Below are 27,426 nucleotides of genomic sequence, written 5' to 3'. Positions count from 1 at the left end.
CACCTCGTTGGAAGCTGCCTTGCCGTCCAAACGAGTCCCAAGACCAATTTGATGCACGATTCGTGAGAGATATTGAGAAGCAGCCAGATGCCATTTTGAGTGAGCACTTCTCATGGATACGTGTCTTTGCTGGGTGTATCACTCGTGAGCCTTCATTCAGGTCACGTCTCTTGCCCTGGTTTTGGTAACCATTCGTTTGAAAATCTCTTTAGTATGGATGGAACTCGTGCAAGTGAGACGAAGCTAGACACAAGCTTGACATTGTTCCCGGCCGAGAGACTGTGTTAGTATAGCCAGCTAGTGTTGCTGAGCCCGAGATTCAACGTTGGAGCTTCCTTTGGCCATCCTCGCTTGAGTTACATCCCCCCAGCAAAGACCATGGGGATAGACCCCTTGGCAATGTTGCTGCCGTGGACCATGAACCATGACGATACAGTAATATGAATTCATCACATCTGCAGTCCAGACACAGTATAAGCGAGGAGCTGGATTTGAAATTATCAACGCCTCGGGTACTTGTTTCTGCACGTCATTTTGCAAAGGCGTGGACAGGAATGCCAAGATAGATACCAGCCGATATCTGGCTTGGGACATATCTCTCCAATATTCGAAGAGATGTGATAAAACTGCAGTCACCATGTCAAGTGGCAAAAATCTGCCACGCACTCGGCACATCTTCTCCAGACTGCCGGTTGGCCTGGCCTGGTATGTAACGCCTGGGTCAATTGGGCGGTGGTATCACAGTCGCTGGGATCCAAACAACTTCGTTCCGTACTCATTGAGATCTTGTTGGAGCGCCACCTTGGCTGGATCGACGCTAACCTTGCTTGATGTCGATGCCAACTCAGCAAAGAGGACGGATTTCCGGCTGTGTACAGTATCACTTTCTTTTTCCTCGTAGGTCAGTGGAAGGGAGTCTGGGAGAAAAAGCATTGTGTGGCTCGGTTGCCATCATTCTCGCCTCTTGCTGTTGATTGGGCTATTGGTTCTCAAGTGGCTGTACGGAATAAAGTGGCTGCAACCAAAGGGTCAACCAATTGATGCTTCAGAAGGGTGCCGAAGGGGGTACGTGCTGCTGCGGAGAGGGTAGGTCAGACCATGCAGGCCGCATGCAGAATTTCCCAGCTGCTTCTCCTTTTGCCCACTTCCTTTGCCCTGCTTGTTTCTCGTCTGTCTGTCTGTGCCGTCCGTCTCATCTTGCGATGCGCTGATGGCTATCGGGAGAGCTCACGATAGAGGGCGTCGCTCAGCTCCCTTGCCTTGCAATCAGGTGATGATGAATTTGGCTCCCCCGGAAAAGTTGATAGCTAGGCGAAGGGCGGTGGAGTTGTGCGGCTGCGGTAGGGCGGTAGGGATTGAATGACAAGGTATCTTTTCTAGATTGGTCGGCATGCACACAGGATGTCAGAAATGAGCAGCGCCGGAAGGTGTGCAATTTGCCGTCCAAGGATCGCAGTCTACCTGTAACTGAAGAGCTGAAATGCCGTGGCATGTCTCTGTCCAGATACCATGACTCGATCCTCCGGCACGGGGCACACGTCGCACGAGCACGAGCGCGGCGCTGTTGTGACGTGACGCTTGCAACAGAACCATCTATACACGTCTCCAAGGCCAGAGAGCGTCGTACAGCACTGAATCAGACATTCATTATCATCGACATACCCTGCCAATCAGTGGATCTACCACGTGAGGCTACGCCCTTGTCGCATTGTAGGTTCGAGGGGAACACAAAGCTCAGCCATCACACGTGGACCCTCAAGAGGGGCTTCAGTTCAGCCGTGTGCGACAAGAGCTGCCTCGAAAGGGAGGGGGAACGTCGCAGTTCGAGAAGCCAACGACAACAATTGATATTGCGGTGAGCCCAGAGTCGACCACAGAGCTGCGTCTCCAGGTTCACCTCGGCAACTGAGTCGGTGAATTGAAGAGCTGCCAAGTCCGAGCTAACACGCGGTTGGACACAGTGCACAGAGTAGCATTGACGAGAATCTGCAAGCAGTCGGAGAAGGCCTGTTTGATATGTTGCCCCCCCTCTCCAAATGCGGTTGTACATGGCGTCTTTGGATTGCACTTCGCTTAGATAACCACCGCTGCCTTGTAAATTTTTATAAAAAATAAAAAAATAAAAATAAGATAAAATACTTTCTCCCTGATGGGCGGGGGTCATTGCGTCTGCGGCACCTACAAGCATATTTATGCTTTGTGGACAAAGCCCCGAGGCCACTGTTTTTGCTCTGCTTCTTTTCTTTCACTAGGACAAACTCAGAGAAGCATGGACGTTAGCTGGAGCATCGTTCTGACGCCGGCAGACAGGCCATGATTTGGCCCTTGGAAGCTTGACCAACGAAACAGCGCGACCGTGCCGATTCGGGGTATAGATGGCCTGAGGGGCCATTTTAGTCTCTCCCGAGGATTCGGGTCGATTTGATCTGTTAACGCCTCCCAAGGCTGAGGACGGCGTTAGTTAGGCAAACAACACATGACAGCGATGGTCATGGTTGGGAAGAAAAAAAGAGACAAATCGACACCCAAGCAACGCTGACACAACTTTGTGCTCTGCGGCTGAGATGCGATGCAAGCAGAAAGAAACATGAGTCAGCGGCTGAAGGGATTGTGCATGATGGCAGCCCAACAAGCGACCTTGACATGGTGGTGTGCGCCGTGGCTTGAACATTGAAATGCAATGGTATGCAGAGAATGCCTGTTGCCTCCGAATCATACGAGACAGACAGGAGACGCGGGAAGGAGATGAAGGGGGGAGCAAGAGAGAGAACAAGATAGAACAGCCAAGAGGAAGATGGATTCGAAAGATACAACATGATACATGCCTGCCTGCCTGCCTATCACGTCGCGGTCCCTCGCTCTGGATACCTTGGTATTTCTGCATGTATGTCTCAGGTTGGGCAATACACAGCACGGCACAGTGGCACAGGCTGCACCGAACCTTCAAGACGCCCAGCTCGGACACAGAACAGACACGGAGAGCGTGTCTAGGCTTCGTATTCTTCGGTTCTGCCATGGCATGCTCATGCTCATGCTCATGCTCGGTCGCCCGTGCCCCCCCGGGAAATGCGGGCGGCTGAAAGAACGGTGTCGCATATCAATCAGCAGATAGATGGTGGTTGGCACTCGCTTCTTGTGTCCATGACATCCATCACATCACAGCGCAGGACAGCAGGATTCGACCGGCACGGCGTACAGCTAGTAATACGGAGCAGTAGCCCGGAGTGGCACATCTGCTCCGGGGGCTGGTTTCTTGTTTGCTTGTATCTGTACCGACGACCCTGGCGAGAGGCATGATTCAAGGTTGGATGGCTGTCATGGAGCGGAGACCAATAGCCATTTATCCGCATGTAGAACGCAGGAGTGGAGAAGGCGATGCAATCCTCATGCAACTGCAGTCCAGGCCCAGCAACCCATCGCATCATAACGTTGCCGTCGAGGACCTCAATTTTATGCGTGGGTGGAAATGGGAAGCTGCGGGCAAGGAAGAGAGAAGAGAGAGACGAGAGTTGGATCTGCGCACCGACAACGGAGGGGGATAATTGAGTGCCCGGAAATGTACATGTACATGCGCAGACATACGATGCTCTGTGCTGCACGAGGTACATGTGCACCGCCTTTGCTGGAGCGCACTCCATACCTAGTAGGAAATACCTGCACTTGCTTCCATGTTCTGTACAGGTACATTGCAAATCCAACATGCCTGCGATCCTTGACCTCTGTAACATTTGATGTGCATGATGTGTGATGTGTGGTATTTCGAAATAAAACCCTCAGCCCCGTCATTTATGCACCTCTCCTTTGGCCGCAAAGTGGCACGCATCCCTCTTTACCATTGCTGGTACTCTTACTGTACCCGTCCATGATGTTTATTATTAGAGGGCGTCGACTACGAGTACCTTGATTGAAAGTCGTGAGCGGTGCCTGCATTTAGCGACCTATCATAACAGCTGACAGGCTCTGGACTCTTTTACAATATGAACGAATGACATGACTTGGCAACATGTGGCTACGTAATGGATCAGGCAGGATAAAGGCATTGGCTCGGTCATCGGGATCGTTCATTACTCGCACATGCAATTCCCACTCCCCTCTTTGCCATCTGAGGTGCACATGGCCATGGAAAATGACAGAAAGCTGGAGATGGCCACGGAAAGTTGAGAGTCTATCAGCCCAGTAACAGGGCCCTGGGTTCCATGTTGTTGGCCCGGGTACTAGCTATTCCGAGTAGGGTCACGCTGCAAGTAGAAGCTCGAGATAGCATTTCCTGCTAGTGCCAGGGCATCTCCTCTCCCCCTAGGCCCTAGGATGGCGCTCCATGCATCAATATAGCTGTCGCCTGCTGCGGCAGAGATTGCTGGGACCCCTGGCAGCGCCCAGAACGGCCGTCGACAGTGCTGACCCTGACCGGTCCAGAGCCGATGCCAGCCTCAGTTGAGACGGTCGAGCACTAGGAGCGGTTCACGGCTTGTGGGAGTAGTAGCGCTTTGCAAAACTAGCGGACGATCCAGGGCAGACGCTGGGGCCACGGGCTGATCTCCAAGCATTGAATCTATCTCTACAGGCATGCACAGAGCTGGGGGGAGACAGGACCAGGCTTGACGATATGACGACGATGATGATGGTGACGATGTGCAGGCATCAAGAGCGTCGAGGGTGCCGTGCCGCAACGACCATCAAGGGGCCATGGAGGCGCAGATGCCGTGCCGTCTGCTCTTCCTTGATATTCTCGTCCTGACTCTGACTCTTGTACTCATACACAATACCGCTTCGCTGCCGTCGACAGAGCGAACTTGTACCGGGTATGGTTGCCTTTGGTTGCCCGTACGGGTACAGCACCGACCTGCCCATAGACCCGGAACCTGCTAGTAGGCATTATTAACGAACCTTGACAAGATCAGAATGTCGTCAAACGAACATCCACATCGTCGGCCGCAACAGCAGGCCCAGCCCAGCTTTGTAGATACTGGTGCCGACTCCAGACCAGATGGCCCGGCTATCGAACGCCCTTAGCACTGTTACACAAGCGGCTGCGTGGGACGAAAGATGGACTGTTTCTGCGGAGAATATCGTGCCCATACCGTCTCGTACATGTACTTGTGCTGCGGACTGGCCAGCGTGGGCCGCGGCTCGCGTGCGACATTCTCGCTAGCGCCACACTGGAACCATTGCTCTGGGCTGCTTAGCCGCTGGGGCCTTGATTACGGTACTCGGGGCTCTCGACTCTCGTCTTGTCTCCTCTGGGTCTGGGGCCACGGTCAGTCAGATTTGATGGACAGCCAGACTGACTGACAGACAGCCAGACAGACACAGACATGTACAAACGCATTGGGAACAAGCCAAGGTTCCTTTTTTTCTCTTGCTCTTTTTCCCTCTCGGCGGCCGCGATGGATGGCCGCCCATCAAACGCAATTATCTCCGTTTGCGGCCCTTTGGCCCGTGCTATGTCGGTTCTGTATCTGTACGGTGCGCCGCCTCTTCGTCTGCCCGTTCTTGTACATACATACGCGGTGCTGTCAGGCAATCAAGCGGTGGCCGTTAATGGCACTACCTCCGGCCTGACATGGGGATGGGCCCTTGAAGCCCCCTTCAGCCCACCCCCCAACGACAGCAGAAGCTCCATTGGTGACATCCTGGACCAGCCAATGCTAGTTCTCCATTGGTCGGGGGCTTGTGATTGGCCATTATTGCTCTGAGAGGAGAGGACAGAAGGAAGAAAAAACAAGAGAGGGAAAAACGATCCATTGATGGGAAAAAGGCGCAGATCTGTTGCGCTCCGCGAGTGCGAGGACCACAAGATGCTCGTATGTGCAAGTATACCCGTTGCTTGGGTACTCTCTGAGTGCGGCCACGGGAAACGCGCACTGTGCTCGTACGTACGGCTTGTACGAGACCGCCCACTTTGTCGGGGCAAGGGTACGCGCGCATTCCACTGCGGCTGGCTTCGAATCATCTCCAGGCTTTCAGCTGTCCCGCTTGCTGGGAGCGTGCTTGTACAAACACAGAGTAGCAGTATCTGGGCACCCACCGAGGGACCCCGGTAGCTGGGAATCGCGTTTGGTTTGCTTGGTATCTCGACTAGTACGAGGCACGGGCGACGTCGCACACTGGAGAGGGGCGAAGTTGTGGTGCTGAAGACTCGAACTTTGACTCGACTCGACTGGACGACATCCGGGACGCGATACCGTACGATACGATTCGATTCGACGATTTGATTTGGATTACTGACTGTACACGTTGCAGCAGCAGGACTCAGCTTTGCCACATCTGTCGTGTCCGATAGAGCGCCTCCTCTGCCGCCACAGTTTCCGCAGGCATTTGACTGAGCCCAGCTGGGGTTGAACTGAACTGGGAGGGGAAAAGCCGACGCAATAGGTTCGCCCTCTGCAAGGACAGGGAGGGTATTTGGAACCTCATTCGCTGCGTACAGGTACGAGGAGGTGTGTTTTTCTTTTTTGCCTTTGAGTTGGCGTCCACTCTGGGGGTACGGAGTACATGCACTGAGTGTCACCCGCCCCCCCATCGAATTTTTTTTTTTTTTTTTAATTTTCTTTTTTTCTCTTCCTATGCACTCCTCACCGTGATCCTGCACCAACAAACGCCGGACCCCCCCAGTCGTCAGGCAAGGGAATTGATTGATTGATTGACTGCTTGAGTGCCTGCAACGCGCCTCTCAAGCTCCAGGAACGCGCAGGCAATTGGCACCACAACAAGAGCCCGTCTCTCGTCCAGACTTTGAAGTGCCGGAATCTCTCCTCCAAGCGCAGAACTCGCTCGCGCTACGACGGAAATAACCCGATTGCCACACCCCCTCCCCTCAGCGTCACTGGCACTGGCACTGGGTCAGACTCTGCAGTACTGTACTCTCCTTGCTATCGGATCGTACCTCCGCTGGAACGATACTGTGCTGCCTCTGCACTCTGTCTGGCTCCCACAGCGCTGGGTTTCTCGCTTTGGTCGCGCTCCAAAATAACATAAACCCTGACGCTCTCGTGAGTCCCACTCTTTCCTCCCCAGCCATTGCGCCAATGTACCTGTACCTGTGCCCGTACCTGTACCTGTGCCCGTACCTGTACCTGTACCTCCACCCGTGCTGTACCCTCTGCAAGGCCTGTCCATCTTTCCCCAGCACCCCAATGCATTTCATTTTTTCTTTCTCTCTCGTGCGTGGTCCCGTATAAAATTCTTCGTCCCGCACCAACTCGCCCTGCAAAAAACTCGTCGCCGTCATAAACCGACAAGAGAGTTTCTTCCCCTCCCAGAAACCCAGAAAGCCAGACACAAACCTCGCCCCGCCACATCTCTTGTTTCTAGAACTAAGCGCCTCAATATTCAGCCAGTCAAGCCCGGCCCAGCCCAGCTTCAGCGTCGCGCCCCGTGTCTCTCTATCAACTCAAACGACGGAGCGATTCTCAGCCAAAAAACCACACGCCCCATGGTCCTTGCTCGAGTCAGACGCTAGACTCACTTGGAACCTTGGTACTCACCCATCCCCGGCCTACGTTCAACACTATATTAGTAGTTGGGTCCCCAATCTGTGTGACCGGACGCCTAGCTTTACTTTAGCCCCTTCGAAACTTTGCCTGATCGCGGGCAAGCAAGACATCCCTGACCCAGCAAGATCCGCGCTTCCAAGGACCAAGACTCCTGGACTTCTGGAGCTAGTGCGCATCACGCACCCCAAATAACTCCATCAACCGAGCATTTTTTAAACAGCAACTTGGCAACTTGTCGCTACGGTATACGCCGCTTGCCCCAGTCCGCGCTACTATTGCCGCCGCCGGCGATATTACATATACTAGCCATTGCTGCTTGCGCCGCCACCGCGACACCAAGTGTCCCCCCCCGGAGAGGAGCCTACTCATCACTCTGCCTCCGGCTGCTACTATTTCTTCCTTCCCCCTGCACCATCTTGGAGACGCGAGTGCTTGGAAACTAGTTCTTGTCTGGACGCCGTCTCTTTTTCATTCCACGCCAACCTTGTGTGGAGTTCGGTAGCACGTTCCTGGGCAAAGCCAGCGCAAACCATCAACATCGCGACTTGGAAGTTTTGGTCATCTTGACAACTTCCACATCACGTCGCTGATAACCCTCGCATAAAATACCACAAGAAGAAGGAAAAGAGAACTTGTAAAGAGTTCTCTACTCGTCTTTGGGCTTCGCCATCGTCGATTGCTTCGAGTGTTTTTATGGACCGCGGTGCCACCCAGTTCTCGCAGTCAGGTTTGCCCTCGCCCTACTCCAGCAGTTTCGGCGACCATCATTCTGAAGGCTCGTCCGCAGAACACGCGTCTGCTGCTCAGTACCCCGGGAAACAAGACTATCCCACCTCTGTGACTCCCACCTCGGAGTACAGCGTCTATCCTCCCTCGGCGCGATCAGGGTCTTTCTCGGCGGATCATATCCAGCGTTCATACCATCCTTCCAGCAGCGCGAGCAGCGGAGGTATGGCGCAACAACAGAACAGTCCGTCTATGCCCCAGCACAATGGGCCTAGCCATCAAGCCCACCCCGTCAATTCTGACAACGATGTGCCTATAGATCCGTCTATTGCGGCTCCGAGTCCAACCTACCCTTATGGGCAGCACTCGCCGTATGCGCCGAATCCAGACATGTCTCATGGCTACTCCCATCAGAGCGGAGGCATGTATGCGCAGCCCCGACCCGACTGGGCCGGGTATAGCCAGCATGGAGCTCCTCCTTTGACTCCCGGCCACCCCGTCTACGCGCAATCCCCAGCGTCTGCTCCCCAGCAGAGACCTAGCCAGGTACGTGTGTGTGCAATGTAGTGTTGGAGGGTTCCGAATTGGAACAAGAGAGAAAAATGTGAAAATTGGGCGGAAAAAGTGGTTGTTTTCGTCGAGAGAGAGGAGAGTCAACTATCCATCTTGGCGCGCATCTGCAATTGAGTGGGCGCGTGCGAGAGAGAGAAAAGATGAATCATTCTACTCGAGACAGAAACAACCTTGTCTGCCCGAGAATCCCCCACAACCAACCAGCCTTGTTACTAGCACAAAGTACACATACTGACGTGAATTCTACTTTAAACAGGTTTACTCGTTTGTTCCCATCCCCGGCGCTCAGCAGCACAAACGCCCCCGTAGACGCTATGAGGAAATCGAGCGCATGTACAAGTGCGGCTGGAACGGATGCGAGAAGGCCTACGGCACTTTGAACCATCTCAACGCGCACGTTACCATGCAGTCTCACGGCCAAAAGCGAACTCCCGAAGGTAGGTTGCGATTTTCGCACCTTTTTTGCCTTTACCTCTTTTGCCCCTCTCAAACCTCTAGTTGCAACTATTCAACTGTCAAACCTGAAAGCTCAGCCACGTGGCCTTGAGAGAAAACTGACACGAACCAATCGTTTGCGAAACACGCCCCTGGGAATATACATGGCTAATAGATGATGCAATATAGAGTTCAAGGAGATCCGCAAAGAGTGGAAGCAGAGGAAGAAGGAGGAGGAGGCTCAGCGCAAGGCTGAAGAGGAGCGACAGAGGGCAGCAGCAGTTAATGTCGCGCAAAACGGTGGTGGTGACCCCCAGGCTCCCGATGGCGCGTCTTCCTCTGGATACCCCACGAGACCTGTCCAGCTTCCTCCGATAGGATACCAGCCCAACCAGTATCCTGCTCCCCCTTCTGGCAACGTTGGACAGCAGCCCATGCCAGAATACGGAGCCAGCCACATGTACTCCAACTACCAGCCTCACTCTCCCTATGCTCAGCCCAGCCAGCAGAACATGTATAGCCAATGTACGTCGTCGACCAGAGTTGCAACATGAATTTAAAAAAAAAAAACCCCCCCTCATGCTAATCATCACGCAGCAAATGGAGCGCCTCCCCCTAGCCACTAGAATAATGACTTGGTGAGCTGGGGTGCCACCTTTGATCTGGGCACATATTGACTTTTGCTGGTCGCAAATACCCCTCCCCTCTTCACGCGTTGGACATAATGATTTTCTTTTTTCTGTTTCACCCCGGCGGCAGGATGAAAGAGGCTGGGTTGTAAAAAACTCGGCCTCTGGAGGAAATAATATCTCTGTGGGATGTTGCCCGGATTTCAAGGTGTACCTCTCGGGGCTTGGGTACTTTACCGGCCAGCATCTTAATTAAGGCGGCACCCGTGTTTGGTTTGCGCAGTTTGAGGTGGTTTTTTTTTTCTTTTTCTTTTTTGTTCCCTTTCTACCCATGTTCGAACAAATTTCCTTTTTGTGTGTTTTCAATATTTTCTTCGGCTCTTTCGCACTCCCACATTTGGGAGGGCATTGGTCTACGGTTACTGGGGGGGTTGCATTGGCAGAGGCACTCCGGGGATGGTCGGCTCTTTCATGGCGTGATGCAATTTTCAGGGGCGGTTCGGCGCAGAGGATACGGAGTACTGAAACCACGGCGGGTGAAGCACCAGGGGGTTTTCCCGGTGGCTGGTTCTTGAGGAAAAGAAGCTGCTTCTGTATCGCCGCAAGGCGAAAAACGCGATACGACTTTTGTCAAGTGAAGGGAACGCTCAGAGCGCTGGAAATGGGTGTGTCGTAAAAGACGCGAACTGGCTGTGACTCTTGGGCCCTGCGGCGGCAGACTTGATGCAAGCAAGCAAGCAAGCAACCCAGGGGGTGGAGGGCTTTGGAAAACATTTGGAAGGAAAATGAAGGAGAAAAAAAAAACGGAATCCGGAAAGAATGGAAACTATTTTACGCCCTTTTTCGTAAAGACATTGCGGCGAAAGAACGATTTGTGTAACGCTTGTTTTGTAACGTCTTTTCTTTTCTTTACTCTTTTTTTTGTCCGTCGAGAGAGAAGTGTATACGATAGCAGCAACCACCTAAACAGTCATTACTGGTATAATATGTGTGTCGAGAGTTGAGGATAACGATACGATACGATGCTTGTTATATATATAGGTATCATATCATATATATTCTGTGTGTATAAGCAAGATGCAATCTTTGCGATTGACGATGCATGTGTAAGTGACAACACCAAAGCAAACTACATATCCAAGCAACCCTCCACCCGCCATGACGGACGCCTCTTGGACCCTACGCACGTTGCAAGCCTTATTTAGTCTCGCATCAAGAAATCGACACTAAACCAGCGTGCCATGCGGTTGGGACAGCGCGGCGCCAAGGCAAAAAAGCTATAGTAGTTAGTGTCGAATTTAAAAAAGAATTTAGAATGAAAAAAAAAAGACCCCGTCAGGCTGGGCTTGGGTGTGACAAGCACGGTACGGCTACGGCGTGTGATGTGGTTACACAAAGACATGGGTTCGGATTTTATGTATTTATTTATTTTATTTCTCGGTGGTGGTGGGATGGGCGTGGCGGTACTAGGTATAGTGCTTGCGTGTGCGACATGTGTGGGATTTTATGTGTGTGGGTTGGGTTGGGACTTTGAGAGGTTTAGGCGATTTTGTCTTATTTCTATTTATTTATCTTTATTTTATAATTGGTTTGTGTTGCATTATGTTGGTAGGATTCATGATGCTCGACAAGAGGCGTAAACGAGGCTGTGACGTGGACGGACGTGGGGGAAAAGTTGCCTCACAAACGCCGAGCTTCAAAGGGCGAAGAAAAAAGAATAAAAATAGCAAAGCCACGCGAGAGTGAGACAAAGTTTCAATTTTTTTTGTTTTGATGGATGAAGATTTTTTCTTCTTGTGCTACACGTCGGGATGCTGCATGCTTGGGGGGTTCTAATTATATATTGACCGGGCTCTTTTTTTTTTTACGTTGCCAGTGTGAAGGGGGGGAAGAACGCTAGAATATTCGATGCTGGCTTCTTTTTTTTGTCTGCGGATGTGTTTAGTGTAACGTGAGGGAATATGGGCGGCTGATGTAGGATGCTAGACCCTTTTTGCAGGAATGAAAGAAATTCGATCGATGAGATAAATTGTCAAAAGAAAAAGAGTATGCGCAAGCGGGAAAGTAAAAACACAAGGAAGAGTTGACATGGGCTTCTAGAAAAGTCTTGGCGAGATCTACCGCGGGAAGGGCTTGCGGGACGACGCGAAGATGGGAACCTCGTTCGTCCCTTTACTCCATCTTCTTTCTACCAAAGTGACGGAAATCAAGACTTCACACTAAAGGGGGCGTGTGCAGACCAAGAGACCAAAAAAAGGGGAAACGCAAGGCCCTGTTTTTAACGTTTTGTTCGGGGCGCGGCATAAGTTTCGTTTTTTATTTTGGTTGGACTTATGGACGATGTATTTAATTTAGTCTTGGGCGATTTTTTTTCTGGTCTAAATTGGTTCGGTTTTGGTGTACCTGTGACGTGACGAAAGGGTGTGTGTGTGTGGGCGGGTTTTGGCGGGAGGACCGGTTGAAGGGCCCGGCTTGTTGGTGAGATGGATAGTGGCACTAATGAAGATGGAGGTTTTTCTTTTTTTGTGCTGTGTTTGAAGAAGATGATTTTGCACTGAGTACGTTGTGATGAAGGTTTTGTTCTTATATCAGGTGGGTTTGGTGAGATTGGCGTTGAAGAGTGCTTATGGCTTGGCTTATACTTGAATGGATGTACGTGATGTAGATTTCTATACGGCCAGAGTTCTCAATGATGTAGATGTAGCTGTGAGATCTGTGAGATCGTCAAAAATAGCAGAAACCAGTAAAGCGGCCGGCCGTTGGTCAAGATAACTTGCAACAAGGCTGGGCCCGTGGTTTTAGAGTGCTTTATAACGGGGTTTGGACGGCTTTGTTGGATCGTCCGGGTTGGGTTGCATGGTTTGCTTTTAGTGGGTGTATGATTTCGAAGAATAAAAAATAACTAAAAAGATGGCTCTAGAAAAGGGCTACATGTATGCTGGAGGACCGGAGGGAGGGGCAAAATGGGATGGTAAGAAGGGCGATGATGCAGACTGCCGGATGCTATTTGTATAAGCCGTAAGTTAGAGTATAAGCCTCTTCATGGAGAATTGATCTCGACCTGATAATGAGATGATGCTCATGATGAACGGAACAACTGAGCCCTCTTTCTAAGTGCTAGTTACATAGAGCTTTAATATGAACCCAAGTCTTTCCTCTGAGCAATGGTGGCATCGCCGCGAAGCTCCAAGACGCACACACCCTCCCTCCTCTCGATAGCCTCACCTCACCAACAAAAGCCTAGCATTAGCACAAATCCACCCACGCCTACAACCTAGTCAAGGGGGCAAAAAAAGGGAAAAGAAAAAACAGGAAATGGATGTGACAGCGGGTTCGGCACGCAAAAGGCGGCGGCCGCGGTGGGAACACACCAGCACAAACCGCCCCCTCCCTTACCAGGAAGGACTAAGCATTATAGCATAGATTTCGCCTTGCGCTTTTCTCCCATCGTTCCCTTTTTTATTTGTCGTGCGACGACACTTTTTTTTCTGCGCACCCCTTGCTTAGCGCCTTGCACTGTGTTGCTGTGAGTGACCAGGGCGGAAGTTTTTAGGGGGGGAACATCGTGGGTGTTTTGTTTTTTTTTAGTGCGATCTGGGGAAACATGGTGGTTTATACGAGTTTATGTTGGATGTCATGCTGCGGAGGTTGGTAGGGCTGTGATGGACGGGGGACAGGACGGTACACGTAGTTTTTGATGTGTTGAATGTGAGTCGTAAAAAGCGGTGTCAGTCCAAAACAGAACAGATGTAAATCCATGGCACTTTTTGATTTTCATATCAAGTTTCCAGCTCGATTTGCTGCAAGCGCAACGATTCCGAGACTGCCGCCTGTTCTCTTGACCAAACGGGACACAAGAAGCTGACCGGTGCCGAAAACCCGTAAGCACTGCCCCGACTCCCCGAAGCAGATTGCGAAGATGATGCGATATATCCGCATGTGTATTCTGTTAGTGGCCGCGCGGGTTTCCCATGTTTGTGAAAGGGAGGCAGTTTAAAAGGGGTTTATGCCGGTCTATCCGGATGCTCTCATGACGGCATGGGCCCTGGGGAAGGTTCGCTGCGGGAATCAGGAGACGCTTGTTGGGCTTTGTGGGAGAGTGCTGACATGGTGGGCGAAAATGCTACTCTTTGGGTTTTTGGTTTTGCCGGCCTTGGTAAACAACCACTTGTTGCTTGTTGAGTGGACTTTTTTGTAGGGGAGAAGAAGGAGGATATTCCTTTCATTTTCTTATTTATGATAATAAATTATCATATATTATTTTTGATATTTCCACAAGTGATGAAACAAGGAGAGCCAGCGAGTAGATGATGTTGGGCAGATGGATAGTGCCTGTGGTGAAGCTACTCCAAGGTGTATCATGTAGATGTTCCAATACATGCGCATGTACAGCTACACTCGTGTCAAACTCCCAAAGACCCTTAAACATCCCCATCTACCCCTGTCTAAATGGTACACATCACATCATCTCTTATTTCCAAAACAAAACGTGGAAAACAGATGGCCTAGCCAAAAGGCTAAATTTAGTCGAACCACCACGCGCTCCTTATTTAGCTGCTGGATGGACCGACACCCCCAACACTAACGATGTCTCTTGGGAGGTTTTTTTTGTGGAAAAAAGACACCAACCGGCTGGCGTGCTAGAGGTGCGTAGTGCAAGCTTGGCTCCAGGGCCTGGGTGAAACTAGTGGCAGTGACGGACTTTGTCTCTGTGCCTTGCCAGAACGGCAGCTAAAAGAGTTGGTTTGAGGGACTAGCAGTGACGGGCTTGGTTTGACGTTTGTCGTCGTGTGTCTTTGGTGTTGCTGGTGTATCTCACACCCTCTGAAGCTGTTTCCTATTTAGCGCCTTGTCTTGCTTGAACAGGTAGATACTAATAGATATTCCATGAATGCACATCACATAATACCAGCATCCTCCAAATACCATTTCACATTGCATTAAATTAATTCGGTAATTCTTCTTTTACGTGTTATATGTGCCACAATAAATCGGCCTAAATGCATCTCAATAGACGAGCTGTTGTGCTGCTTCCTTCTGGGTTTGTGGTGCCTTCCAGATAGCTAAAGCGGGTATAGAGCGGATAACGCCACCAAACAATTTGCACGTCAACCTCACACCTTCCATCACGGCAATCCAGAGCTTCAACATCGTCTTTTCTCATATCAACCGCAGCTGATACTTGATCATACTGGTATCGGGATATCTTGGCAAAGTCGCACTATCAAGTTTTGTTTACGATAAGAGCTTGCGGGGACACGCACGCCCACGTCTTTGCCCCGCATCGAGCTCCAGTATCACCATCTATCAACACCTATCTTACCAGCAAAACAAAGCTCATACCACAGCCGCCATCACACAGCAACAAGTATAGCATTTGTACAAGCATGGCTGGCGAGAGGCCGTTCCCGGCATCGCCTCTGCCTATAGGCGGGCCGAGAAAATCCAGCTCGGGTGCTCGCTCAACAATGTCCCCCAAGTCGGTTTCCGTGCTCGGTGCCCATCCTTATGGATCACTTCATGTTGTCCAACCTGACGAGCCCATGGATATAGAGGAACGGCAGGATAGTCCGCCTCCTCCTCTGGACCCCCCTGAGAGCCTGAACAGCCGAAAACAAGTTCAGTTTAGCGATGCTCGGACAGAGATCCGAGACGACTCGTCGAGTCTATCAAACAGTATGTCCATGAGCCACTCCATGGGCGGAGGAGACGTGCTCCTCATTTTGGATCTGCCCGAAGTCTATCTCGTGGGATACGATACCACCTCATTCACTGCCAGGCACTTTGGAGGCATCAGGGATATCCCGCCCGGCCCTCATTTCTTCTGGGTAACCCATCCCGACAGCGGCGCCGTCAGGACTGGTTTCTGGATTGTATCCTCTGGCACACACCAAGTTCATGTTTTGCAATGGGACAAGTTCAACGAGACTGTGCTTGAACCATCACGAGCAGAAGCCCGGATCCAGGCCGAAAATCTCGACAGTTTTCATGACAAGCTGGTCCCTTATAATGACCCCTCGTCCGTCAATCCAGAGGGAGAAAAGCTTGATACAACCGTCCAAAAGGCAGCGAATGAGAAATGGAAGATATGGAAACAGTTATCTGGGCACGTCATCGAAGAGGTGCTCAGCCGCGTTACCGGGCAGCACGCCAGCAGTTGGCATGTCGATACAACGGATCGTGTCAAGGGAGCTGTCCTTTTGGGCGCAGAGATGGAGCTTGAAATAAGATTCGCAAACCATGTGCTCCAATCGAGAGAACTCAACTTCAGCTTCTCGCAGCACTCAAAGACATATTCTGCTAATACTCTGGGAGCCGCTCGAAGCTTGGCTGCTACAGATGCAACGTCCTACATGATGTCTGTCATGACTGAACCCAACAAGGAGCTATCCGAAGTTGACGTTGTTGGGGAACTGCAGTTTGCCTTTATTGTCGGCGTGCATCTTGGAAACGATGCCTGTATCCAGCAGTGGTGGCATATGGTGCTCAAGCTCATCCTCAAGGCATATCTTTTGCCGGAGTACCGCCCAGTACTCGCTGCTAAGCTACTGCAGACCATTGCCGCGCAGCTTCAATACAGCTCCGAGTGGCTGGACGAGTCCATCATGGACTATAGCGGCTCCAACAGCCAAGAGCTGAGGCTCGCCCTCATCATCTACAAACGCCGGCTGGAAGAGGTCCTCAAGAGCCTCGGCACTAACGCCACACCCGAACAGACCAAAGTCGGCACCGCGTTCGCCAGAGTGGAAGCCGAAGTCGTGGCCCTCGGGTGGGATCTGCATGCCGACTACCTGAGAAAGGGTAAAGTGATGATGGAAGACGGCGAGGAGGTCGAGGTGGAAATGGCAGAGCTGCAGGCTGAAGACGAGCGTGGCGAGTGGGCGCCTGAAGTTGTCGAGCTTGACGAGCATGGACGCCAGCGGGACTTGGTGTCGTGGAACGATTAGGGGTTTACGGCCACGGACGGGCGTGAACGGGACGAGAGGCAGGATGTCAGGCGGTCTGTGGAGGAGCCGCGTGAGAGGCATGCTGGCTGGACGGGCTTGAATGGGTGGTCGAAATTGATGACTGGGAGGAGGATGAGTGCTCTGAAACAGGCAAAGAAACGGATGATTTTGTCAGAGTCTCCTTGAAATGGAGGTTTTCTGAGCTTGAGTGATTGTTTATCCATGCTTGGCGTTTGGGGGACTGGGCGGGTGTATATGGAGTGTATTCGGTATGGTTGGGTAGATTGAAAAGTGCTACGGTCGTTTGGGTCTATGGAGGTTATTGAGCTCTGCTTTGATGGATATCCGTAGTCAAACCTATATGTTTACTCGATTGGCCCTTTGAGCTGGGGTGCTTGAGAATGTATATTGCAGACTCTTCATTTATGAGGGAGCAAGAGATTTGTCCCGTCTTTTGGAGAGGGTCCCCCCATCTTGATTGCTTTATCCTGTTGGAAACATAGGCAGCAACACTTGACTTGAAGCTCTTCTATGCCGAGTAAAGCGAGCCCTGGACCACGAATCGGTCAGTATCCTCGCTGAGATGTATGTCGACAGTAAACTGAGCCTAATAATGGTATAGACGTCTTGGAGTGGATAATTGTTGCTATGCTTTGAGCAGAGAGCATGTACAGACAGATCTTGGACCACCATCACAATTGTACCTAGGAATTCACGTCTTGGAACTTGTATGTTTGCTAGGGGCTAGATAATGGGCGGAGGTTTCTTGATATATGACTGCTTGTGATTCCTGATTTCTACTGCCTCACCCGTCGCGAGAATCTGTAACCGTATTGGCAAGATCTTGGTACAGCAGATATCGGCCTGCTGGTGTCTGGTGTTTGACATCTATTACATATGTGGATCTTTTAAAGACTCGTGTTTCTATTATATCCTTGGATCTCTTTTGAAGACTTGCGCTTCTATTTCATCCTCGGATCTTTTAAAGACTCGTACTTGGCAATTGAGCCGTGGATGTCGGATTGTGAGATTACAACCCTCTCTGTCTGTTATAGTTATCAGCGGACACGATGGCTTCATAGGCTTTGCATTTCATATCTTTTAGACTGCATGACGACCTTTTACGCGTCACGCCCCTAGAATACACGCACGCAAACATTCACATTCAAGCACGTCTCTGCTGCACTTTGTAAACGTTTGAAGATTTCATTAGCCTGCCAGACCCGTTACAATCCGCCCAAAGCAAGGCCATGCAAATGCCAGTGGGAAACCTATCCCCGTGCCAGGGGATATGCGACTCCGGCCCCTTTTGTATTCCACATCCTGAAAGCTGCAAAAGGAACAGCAGCGCAAGATGCTTCTCTCGACCATTTCTTCTTTGTTCCTCCTCGCTTCTCCCCCGTTGCCAACTCCCAACAGCGCCAAAAACGCCACCAGACAACCGTTTATCGGTAAGACTTCTGGTACCTGGCACGAGCACCGGGACCACCAAACTTCTTGGGCTCGCAGCGGCGGTTGTCGGCGACCAGCAGGGTGCGGTCGAACTGGACGAGGGCCTGCTTCAGCAGGTTCTTGGAGTGCTCGTCGACGTACTTCTGGTAGTAGGCGATGAGGGACTTGGCGATGGCCTGGCGGATGGCGTAGATCTGAGAAGTGTGACCACCACCGGTGACGCGGACGCGGATGTCGACGTTGGCGAACTTGTCGAGGCCGACAACCAGGAGGGGCTCGTAGACCTAAAGGAAGCAGGAATCTTAGTATGTGCGTTCTTCTCTCGTCTTGTTCCGTCATCTCTAGCAGTTTGTGGTCGTCTCCAATATCATCTGCCAAGTGATTCCCCTCCAATTTTGGTGGTTTTCAATGTTTGACAAGGGTTTCATCTCGGGATGAATTGGAGGCGGCCACAGAGCTTTTCGAATCGTATCGGAGAGGAGTAACGAATGATTGCGTGCGTACCTTGAAGCGGAGGATCTCAGGCTGGACCAGAGACAGAGGTCGGCCGTTGACCTTGACGAGACCACGGCCAGCCTAGAAGAGAGCCAAATGTCAGCATTTCCACATGTCGATTTGAATCCTGCAATCTCGAATCTGCGCCCATCTCTTCAAAAACAAAGAAAAATTCCTCCATGACGTCTGCCCACATCTCCCTTTTTTTTTGCACATCACATCCCCGTCTCCCAAATCCTCCCTCCAAACTTGTGACATCGCTCTCGTTCTTTCGTTTCCACTAACCTTGCAGTGGGCGACGGCAGTGGCCGTCTTCTTCTTGCCGAAGCATTGCACGCTCTGAGTTGACGACATGGTTGCTGGTGGTATGTCTGAGTTGTTGCGTTGCTGCAGTCTCGCTTCGCTTCTCGTCGTGATGGTGCTGGTCCCCTTTTCGCCTAGGACGGATTTTTTTGCGTCCCGGCCACCAGCGCCTCCAGCGGAACAGCGCGAGGGTTTGTGCCCTTAATGTGCGCTATCCCTCTTTGGGCCGCACGACAAGCCTTGCTGCAACTTTTTTTTTTTTTTCGCAGTGGCAGATCGGGGTACGTACTGGTGGGTTAGTGGGGTTCCGCAGCTGTATTTTTGGTGCGCCTGCCCAACCAAAGTCGTAGAAACCGCACGATCGCACCGCCCACACGTGATGCGTGCCCTAAACCCTTTGCCTTAGTGTTACCGATTGTGGCATCCGCCAAAAATTCGCATCGAGTGAAGCATCACGCCGGACATAATCAACCACAGCCCGACTAAGCCGTCAAGGTACGTTTATGCCGATTCAATTTCTCTCGCGAGATCCTCATTGCTACGGAAATCTAACGAGTCTCGCTGTTCCAGATGGTCGCCGCCAAGAAGCACGTCCCCATCGTCAAGAAGCGTACGTCAATTTTACCACGATTTGAATGAGAGAAGAGAAGGGTCCTCGAGATACGGTCGCCCTCGCTATTTTTTGCCCTATTCTTTCTTGTCCCGACTGCCTTCGATAGCCCACACGACGAATGGAGAAGAAAATTCTACGAGGACGACATTGAAGCGCAGTTGGATGGGTTTGAAATAGGGCAAAAGGACGAGAAACCCCGAATCGAGCCTCTTTCTCATTCTTGTCACTTCAAATCCGAGGCGTTGGAACATGGAATTAACTAGGAACTTGCAGACAAGACCCGCTTCGCCCGTCACCAGAGTGACCGGTTCGATCGTGTCGATGCCAGCTGGAGAAAGCCCAAGGGTATCGATGGACGTGTCCGCAGACGTTTCAGGGGCACTATCCGCATGCCCAAGGTACGACTTTGCCTATGAGGCGGTAGAGGAAGAGGAGCAATCTCTTTCCACCGCTGGAAGATTCTTCAATTCAAGGCAACAGAAAGCGCTGACGTTGGATGCAATGATAGATCGGCTATGGCTCCAACAAGAAGACCCGTTTCTTGACCCCCTCCGGCCACAAGGCTTTCCTCGTCCACAACGTCAAGGACCTTGAGCTGCTGCTGATGCACAACCGAACCCACGCTGCCGAGTACGTCACTCTTCCATCTTGCCTCTGGAACATCTCCCCTCGACTAACCTCTTTCCCACAGGATTGCCAGCGCCGTCTCATCCCGAAAGCGAATCGACATCATCTCCCGCGCCAAGCAGATCGGTGTCAAGGTCACAAACGCCAAGGCCAAGGTCACAACGGAGGTCTAAATTTAGACCTAGGCGTTTACGGGGACTTGAGAGAGAGAGGGAAAGTTCTGTCGGTATCATCGGGTGTGGATGTGACGATAGAGAAAACAAAAATAAAGCATTTAAAGCACACACAACAACGGAGAACAAAAAAAAGATTAAACAGTTCACAAAAAGGCTTTTGTTTTGGCACTCCTGTGTTTGTTGTCTTTTTTTTTTCTTCTTCTCAGACTCTCCGGGTTTATCGGGTTTTTTTATCTCTGGAAAGGAGGGGGGCGCATGCAGACTTCCATTGCTGCTGTCTTGTTTTTTTGAAAGAGAGGTGCTACGGGTTGCTTTTATTGCCATGCGCGCATGCATGCTGCATTGCGGCGGGAGAAGGGAAGACGTATTGTCCAACTGCTAGGGAAATATGACGCACCGTTGACGACAATGATGAATTCTGATGCCCACGATTGCCCGCTGTGATGTGTCTGGTTCGTGGATTGGTGTTTCGAGCGTGAGAGCATGTGAGATGGCGGCAAGTTGATATGTCTTGATCACAGACCAGGCCAGAACACATTGACACCATTTACCAGACAAGATGATACATCGCAGACCCAGTGAGATATGATATTCGAGAGGGCATCAAAGAGACTCAGTCTACCATTTCTTTACGCTTGCCATGGCCAATCACGAATCTACCGCTAACTATTGACCATAAATGTCTTTGCTCCAGTCACTCGCGTCTTCTCTATCAAGCTCTCATATCACCCAAAACAACCATTTACGAATACTGAAACCTTCATACTAAACCCAAGAGCCCCCATCAACCCATCATCGACTTCAACAACCCCACTCAAATCTACCAAAAAAATCTCCATCATAGCCATCCCCCTTCCGTGGCTCAATACTCCCCCAGAAACAAACATCATATCTAGTTGGCAAGATAATCACAGCCAATATATAGAACCATTCAAACAACTCGAAAGCCACCAAATAGCACCTCCTTTCATAGTCTCAACTCCATAGCTCTAGAAAAATATGCTACTTGGTTGCTTAGCCCACTTCTATTTCTGAATCTTTTAATCCTGCTGACTACTCACAACGAACAGTTGAGTCTCAGTATCGACAAGTAAGGTAATTGAATAAATTACTCTGCAAAAGCAAACATCATAATCGAGTTCTACTTAACCACATCTTAGTCAAAGTCAATCACCCAAGTAGACAAAAGCATCCCTCACTCTAAATAATCCAACGATCTTCTACACCTTCACTTCACACTTCAGGTTCACATTACAAAGTACATACGTCAACTTACCTCTGATCAAGACAGAAACCAACTCGCACCGACCTATCGCCCAGATGAGGATTTGTGTATTTAGATAGCTAGATACTTATGGTCGTTGATGTTGAAACAGGCAAAGAAATGATCACGTTACTTCTCAGCAACACCCCTACAACCAAAAAAAAAGAGCAAGCTAACTAACGGCATGTATGTCCTCACCACTATTCCGTAACCCCAACTAAACAAACCCGTTCTTGACAACTAACGTATCCCCAAACCAATTTCACAACATCTACGTCACTTTACACCAACTCATCCTCCCAAAACATCCAACAATACAGCCAACCCTTCCAAAGATGTCTAGACACTCATCATTCTCCACAAGTCTACAGCTACATCCCCAACCATCTCTACAAATATCACCTACTTTAACACATCAATCCGGAAATCACCTCTAACCATCTCACATCTCACATCTCACCAAAAACAACGAAAGGCACACAAAGGAGGCAAAATAAAAACCACACAACATCATCTCTTCAAGAAGCTAAAAACTAAAACAAAAATGGGTATCATCACCCTTCACTTCCCATCCTCCCCAAACTCAACCACTCCTCTTCTCCTCTCTCCTAAATTCACCCACAGCACGACACCAAAAAATACACATACTACTACAAACACAAGACACAAAAAAGGGTAAAAAGAGATAAAAAAATCCCACATCCCATCATGGGAAGATGCTTCTCCCCACAGGGACACCAAAGAACAGAAGATGGAAGAAGAAGAAAAAAGTAAACCACCAGGGTCTATCTAGTCCATCACAAGAGAAAATGAAATGTATCGGCTATGCTTTCCCATCCCGCTCCTCCAAGCACAAAGTAAATGAAACCAAGAAAAAGAGAAGGAAAAGAGAAAAAAAAAAAAAAAAAAAAAAAAGTCAAAAGATTGCAGGCAGCCACGTCGTACAAACACAGTCAGTCAACACGACCAGAAGAAACAAACACACAAAATTCGAAAAGATAAGAAGAAAAGGAGACATAAATAAAAAATTAAATACCTGCCTGACCAAAAGCGAAAAAGAAGCAGCCTGTAAAGAATAATCCCATCCCCATCCCTCCAAATTTCTCCCCGAAAGAAAAAAGACAACCATGCCTTTGCAGTGCCTTCTTTTTCACCAACCGAGTAAGAAAATGTGTATGCGAAGGGGTGGTGTATATCTCATCATGAAGCATGTTGACATGACAAATGAAAAAAACAGAGGCTTCAGCTCCAGCTTCAAGCTTTAGATGAAAGACGGGGAGAACAAAAAAGAAGATTTTGAGGGCATCAACCCATAATAAAGAACAAGAAGAAGAACAAGAAAGCATGCGGTGCATTTGTCGCATTCAAATTTCGTCGTCATGTTGGAAAACTCTTTTTCTTTTTTCCCCCACTGGATTCCCGCAAACGCCCATGATGGCTAAATCTGGTCCGACAACAACAAAAGACAAAAGATTTCTCATACAAAGGATGAAGATGACAAAGCCGTGCGCTGCGCGACGGGATGAGCGTGAATCCAGCAGCTGAATTTTCCTCCAAAACAGCGATCAACGTGTGGGGTGGGTAAAATGTAGGGGGCCTCAAGGCTCCCCCTCGAACAAAACATTATGTACAAGTAATAAGAAGGCTGTTTATTTTCGCATTGGTTCAGCGAGATCCTCGAGTGCGTTGTTTCCTTGCCAACCAATCTCCAAGCATGTTGTCAAGTTGCTAGCACGCTGTTAGTTTTTGATTCTCTTCGCATAATAAGGCGATGTCACTTACCGTTGTTATCTCTGCCAACTTGGCATTCGGCTCCCGGAAGAGGGGACCTACAACCGGATGGTCGCTGCTCGCGGGCACCACGTCCGTTTTGTCGTACACCACGACCAGGAGATCGCGGATATGGTCGGGCTCATCGAAAAAGGCACGAAGCTTCATGTCGTCCCAAGCCGGCTCCTTGCTTCCCGTGGAAGAGGAGCTGCTCTTGGATTGATCCTCCGCAGTCTGGGTAAGCTCCGGAGAGGGCGATACAGAAGGTGAGCGGTCCTCTGGAGACGAAGTGTCTACCATAAGAGCGGGTGGCTCTGATGAAGCAACCGGAGACACGGGAGATGGTTCCGCGGCTGGGCGAGTCTCTGGCTTGGTTGGGGGTTGCGGTGAAGGGGAAGGTCTGTAATTGGGAGAAAAGGGATTGGTATCGGGGAAAGAGCCCGGGATGATGGGCTCTTCCACCTCTTCCTCCTGGAATGCCTTGGGGGCCTCGGGCTTGGAGCTGTTGGGCTGAGGCATGCGATCCAGAATGTTTTCGCCATCATCTGACTCATCATCATCGGAATCGGATAGATCCAAGTGGTTGAGCGCACGCGGGGCGGTGGCAGATCTGGGGCTGGGAACCACCTCGCCTCGGCGGGAGGTGGGAGAAAGCGGCTGATCCAGAGATGGGCGGCCACGAGGAGGCTGGTGTGATGGGACTTCATGCGTCTCGTTCGTTTCAGGGTTGACGATGCGCATCGAGGGCGGGGGGACATTGGAGACGTCGTTGATGCGGCTTTCAGCCAAGTACGAGGCAAGCTCCACGGTGGAAGCCTGGGGCGCCTTGTTGTTGACGGTTGGCTCGATCCGGGCTTGAGGCTTGTGCAGCTTGGCCGGCTGCCTGGCCTTTTCGGGAGATGAATGCTCCTCTGAGAAGCGCTCCTCGCTATCGCGGGGCTCGCTCTCGAGCCCGTTATCGTCGGGCGACCTCTTCTTGTCTTTTCTCGAGAAGAGGCCTCGGAGACCACCGGGCTTCTTGTCCTTGTCCTTTTCCTTTTCCTTCTTGTCTTTGTTCTTCTTCCTGTCCTTGTCGGACATGAGCTCCTTTTCGAGCCTGTCCAAGCTTGTCCGAGACTTGCCGACAGAGTCGGTGGACTCCCGAGGGGCGTCATCCCGCAGCAAGTTAGGCGTAAGGGTGATCTTTTTGGTCTCGGCTGTTTCGTCCTTAAAGAAAGAGTCGGTGTTCCTGATGTTGCCGTTGCGAGATATGCTGGGGCCCTTCTTCTCCACAATGTCGAGGCTTCCTCGGAGATCTTCTTCGTCAGAGGACTCGTCTAGTGTCTGATCCGATGGCTTGGCGCCCTTGGATGATTTGGTCTTGAGCGGCTCTACTCTGGCGCTGTCATCGGCAGGGTCGCCATCGGATGCCGACTGTTGCTTCGTCTGGGTAGCGTCTAGCATCTCGTCAAGGTCTTCTTCTTCCGAAGAATAGTCGTGGTCAGAGTAGTCGTGGTAGGTGGGCTCCGCAAAAGCGACTGTTGCCTTTTTCTTGATGCCAATGGAAAAGCCAGTCTTTGGTTTCTGCACTTGTTGCTGATCGGTCAACATGGTGGCGGAGAGCTGATTAAACAGTTAGTTAGAACAAAGGCCTTTTCCTTTCCAGCACGAGAGGGATTGCGTACATCAATGTTCCTGTGCTTGTTCAAACGAGCGAGCCTTTCGGTAGGCGTCTCAATGTGTTCGGCTGGCAGGTAGCCTAGGAATATGTTAGCCAACATGGATGGATTTCTCAAAGTAGAACCAAACAGTCAACGTACCAATGCTGCTATCCTTGACTACTCTGACCAGCCACCAATAGCTGTTGCTATCGTCTAGCAGAACCATGGTATCGCCCTTGGTTGCATTGGCTTGGCCCTCGACGGTAGCGACAAAGGTGTGGAGGGCGTAAACGAATTCGAAATCGATATCCTCTGGTTCATGTAAGCATTCTGCCGCCCAACCATATTCAATGAAGCGTGGATCATCGGGGAGGGAAAAGTCGGAATCATCATCTTCTTCAAAGGACTTGTTGTAAGGTATCGTGAGCGACATGTCGGGGTCACAATCTGCCTCGTGTGCGCAAAGGTGCCGGTCGTTGCAGTCAAAGTCACAGTCGCATTCCGCAAAATACGTGTCGTCCTTGGCAACGAGAACATGCTGACTGTCGGGATCGTGTGCCAACGCGTTGCCATCCTTGTCCACCGCGGGATCCTAGCCTTTGGTCTCCAAGCTTTGCGTCTCACTGCCGTCGTCTGACTGGCCAATTACGTAGCCGTCGACGTGTCTTTTGCCGCCGTCTTCGTTGTCATCGTCGTCGTGGCTGCGGCCCGCATACTCACCCGAGAGAAGATGACGATGGGCAATGCGATTGTGCTGTAGGGAATCTGTGTCTGCTGTGCTGGGAGCTGGAGATGGGGAGGAAGAGTGAGGGTGCGAGTGCAATGACGTCCAGGGGGTCCGTGGGATGCAAGATAGGGAAGAAACTCGCCGCGGCCAGGCCACGGGAGTGACAACAGAGCTGCACGCACCATCTTCGATGGAAGGCGAACTGGAGATGCGATCCATCATGTCGTCATCGAGGTCGCCATCCTCCTCGATGTCGTCGTCGTCGGCCATGCCGCCATTCTGGGCGACGGCCAGCGAGTCCTGCTGGTGCTGGTGTTGCTGATACACGTCCATGCCGTCGGCAATATTTTCAGCGTTCGGTCGGCCGTTGTCTGTGTCGGAGGCAGCCCAGGGACTGCGGGATTGCGCGATGGCGGTCTCGTGGGCGACTTCGCGAAGGGTCTCGGCCTGGTGCGGAGCGAGCAGCACAGGAGGGTTGGAGAAGGGGTTTCGGGATATCGTATGACCCGTAAGACCTCGGGGTGCGGAGTGATCCTGGGTCGACGGGGCGTGGTGATGTTGCAAGTCAATCGTGTCTGTATTCGTGCCAAAGGGGGAGAGAAGGGCGCTCGGTCAGTCTCGATGGGCGTTGTGAAGCAATCAATGCTCGCGTGTCTCGCGTCGCGGACTGGGCAGAAATGAAACGGGAAAATGGTAACGGGGATTATTTTTTTCGGGGTCTTTTGGGAGTGAAGGAGAGTCAAAGAGAGCGAGCGAGAGAAGGCAGATGCTGCAAAGGTGGTAAAAAAAAAAAAAAAAAGAAGGGGCGCAAGGGGGGCCAAAAGATGGAAGAGAAGGGAAGAAAGGAAGCTGCTGGTGAGCCGGTGGGAGGAATAGGAACACAAAAGCCGAAGCAGAAAGTAGAAGCAAGAAGCAGAAAACGAAGCAGAAGCACAATCTGGACTTGCAACCAAGACGGCAGATGAGAAGATGAAACGACAAGAAAGGCAGAAACAGACCCCCGGTCAGCAGTTAGGCAGTTGTTCTTTTCTTCCCTTTATCGCAATGCGATGCTCGCGCAGACAGACAGGACAGGCTAATAACATCGAGCGAGGTCGAAACGGGGGTGGCGCGAAATCCTGTCCCTTTTTTTCTGGAGCCAGTGACAGGCACAATTCCGCAGGCCAAATCTAGCTGCTAGCAGGGGGGTCGAGAAAAAGACGCCAACCAAGATGCAGAATCACAGGCGGGCAGCATGAAAATGCACGCGCGCGGACAGGGGGGAGTTTGGTCTGGTCTGTGACGATTGTATCTGCAAGAGGGAGCAAGAGCAAGATGGGGGAAACGAGGGCCAATGCCTGATGCAGTGGTTTGCAATTGATTGACTGAATGAAGCACACAAAAAACAGGCGACAGGGGGGAAACGACGTGGACGAAGACGAAGAGGAGCAAAGACGATGGAAAAATAATACGCACCCGCTCTGACGATCAAGGGCCTGGTCATGGCGAATCACAGCGTCCAGCCGCAGCTGATCAAGTGTCCAATGTATCGTTTCGGTGGGTTTTCGTTTTTT

The 27,426-nt window shown here is 51.0% G+C and overlaps 7 protein-coding genes across 7 annotated transcripts; 3 read left to right on the top strand and 4 right to left on the bottom strand.

The window, feature by feature from the left end:
- Positions 1–3,090: 3,090 nt before the first annotated feature.
- M431DRAFT_545722 (hypothetical protein) lies at positions 3,091–3,728 on the bottom strand (the record flags this gene model as incomplete). The annotated part of the gene is made up of 1 exon (XM_024921183.1): positions 3,091–3,728. One exon carries the CDS (start codon positions 3,726–3,728, stop codon positions 3,102–3,104), a length of 627 nt encoding a protein of 208 aa, XP_024768863.1. The 3' UTR covers positions 3,091–3,101.
- A 2,841-nt stretch (positions 3,729–6,569) lies between these two features.
- Positions 6,570–7,418, bottom strand: M431DRAFT_513218 (hypothetical protein). Its single transcript, XM_024919979.1, has 2 exons — positions 7,100–7,418; positions 6,570–7,076 (listed from the first exon to the last, which is right to left on the bottom strand). Exons 1-2 carry the CDS (start codon positions 7,299–7,301, stop codon positions 6,844–6,846), a joined length of 435 nt encoding a protein of 144 aa, XP_024768862.1. The 5' UTR covers positions 7,302–7,418; the 3' UTR covers positions 6,570–6,843.
- A 771-nt stretch (positions 7,419–8,189) lies between these two features.
- On the top strand, positions 8,190–9,856 carry M431DRAFT_98240 (hypothetical protein; the record flags this gene model as incomplete). The annotated part of the gene is made up of 4 exons (XM_024925021.1): positions 8,190–8,768; positions 9,052–9,232; positions 9,420–9,755; positions 9,828–9,856. The coding sequence occupies 4 exons, from the start codon at positions 8,190–8,192 to the stop codon at positions 9,854–9,856; spliced, it is 1,125 nt and encodes a 374-aa protein (XP_024768861.1).
- A 5,123-nt stretch (positions 9,857–14,979) lies between these two features.
- On the top strand, positions 14,980–17,305 carry M431DRAFT_513215 (hypothetical protein). Its single transcript, XM_024919978.1, has one exon. It carries the CDS (start codon positions 15,247–15,249, stop codon positions 16,804–16,806), a length of 1,560 nt encoding a protein of 519 aa, XP_024768860.1. The 5' UTR covers positions 14,980–15,246; the 3' UTR covers positions 16,807–17,305.
- Positions 17,306–18,018: 713 nt separating this feature from the next.
- On the bottom strand, positions 18,019–19,208 carry M431DRAFT_513214 (hypothetical protein). Its single transcript, XM_024919977.1, has 3 exons — positions 19,039–19,208; positions 18,763–18,834; positions 18,019–18,542 (listed from the first exon to the last, which is right to left on the bottom strand). Exons 1-3 carry the CDS (start codon positions 19,105–19,107, stop codon positions 18,252–18,254), a joined length of 432 nt encoding a protein of 143 aa, XP_024768859.1. The 5' UTR covers positions 19,108–19,208; the 3' UTR covers positions 18,019–18,251.
- A 418-nt stretch (positions 19,209–19,626) lies between these two features.
- Positions 19,627–20,469, top strand: M431DRAFT_98257 (hypothetical protein; the record flags this gene model as incomplete). The annotated part of the gene is made up of 4 exons (XM_024925023.1): positions 19,627–19,666; positions 19,943–20,067; positions 20,178–20,299; positions 20,361–20,469. The coding sequence occupies 4 exons, from the start codon at positions 19,627–19,629 to the stop codon at positions 20,467–20,469; spliced, it is 396 nt and encodes a 131-aa protein (XP_024768858.1).
- A 2,932-nt stretch (positions 20,470–23,401) lies between these two features.
- M431DRAFT_487075 (hypothetical protein) lies at positions 23,402–27,356 on the bottom strand (the record flags this gene model as incomplete). The annotated part of the gene is made up of 6 exons (XM_024916450.1): positions 23,402–23,464; positions 23,519–25,108; positions 25,171–25,244; positions 25,306–25,738; positions 25,796–26,448; positions 27,329–27,356. The coding sequence occupies 6 exons, from the start codon at positions 27,354–27,356 to the stop codon at positions 23,402–23,404; spliced, it is 2,841 nt and encodes a 946-aa protein (XP_024768857.1).
- Between the last annotated feature and the right edge of the window lie 70 nt (positions 27,357–27,426).

The sequence above is a fragment of the Trichoderma harzianum genome (assembly GCF_003025095.1).
Source record: "Trichoderma harzianum CBS 226.95 unplaced genomic scaffold M431scaffold_20, whole genome shotgun sequence".
In the NCBI taxonomy this organism is placed as follows: domain Eukaryota; kingdom Fungi; phylum Ascomycota; class Sordariomycetes; order Hypocreales; family Hypocreaceae; genus Trichoderma; species Trichoderma harzianum.
This window is presented reverse-complemented; position numbering and strand designations above follow the sequence as displayed.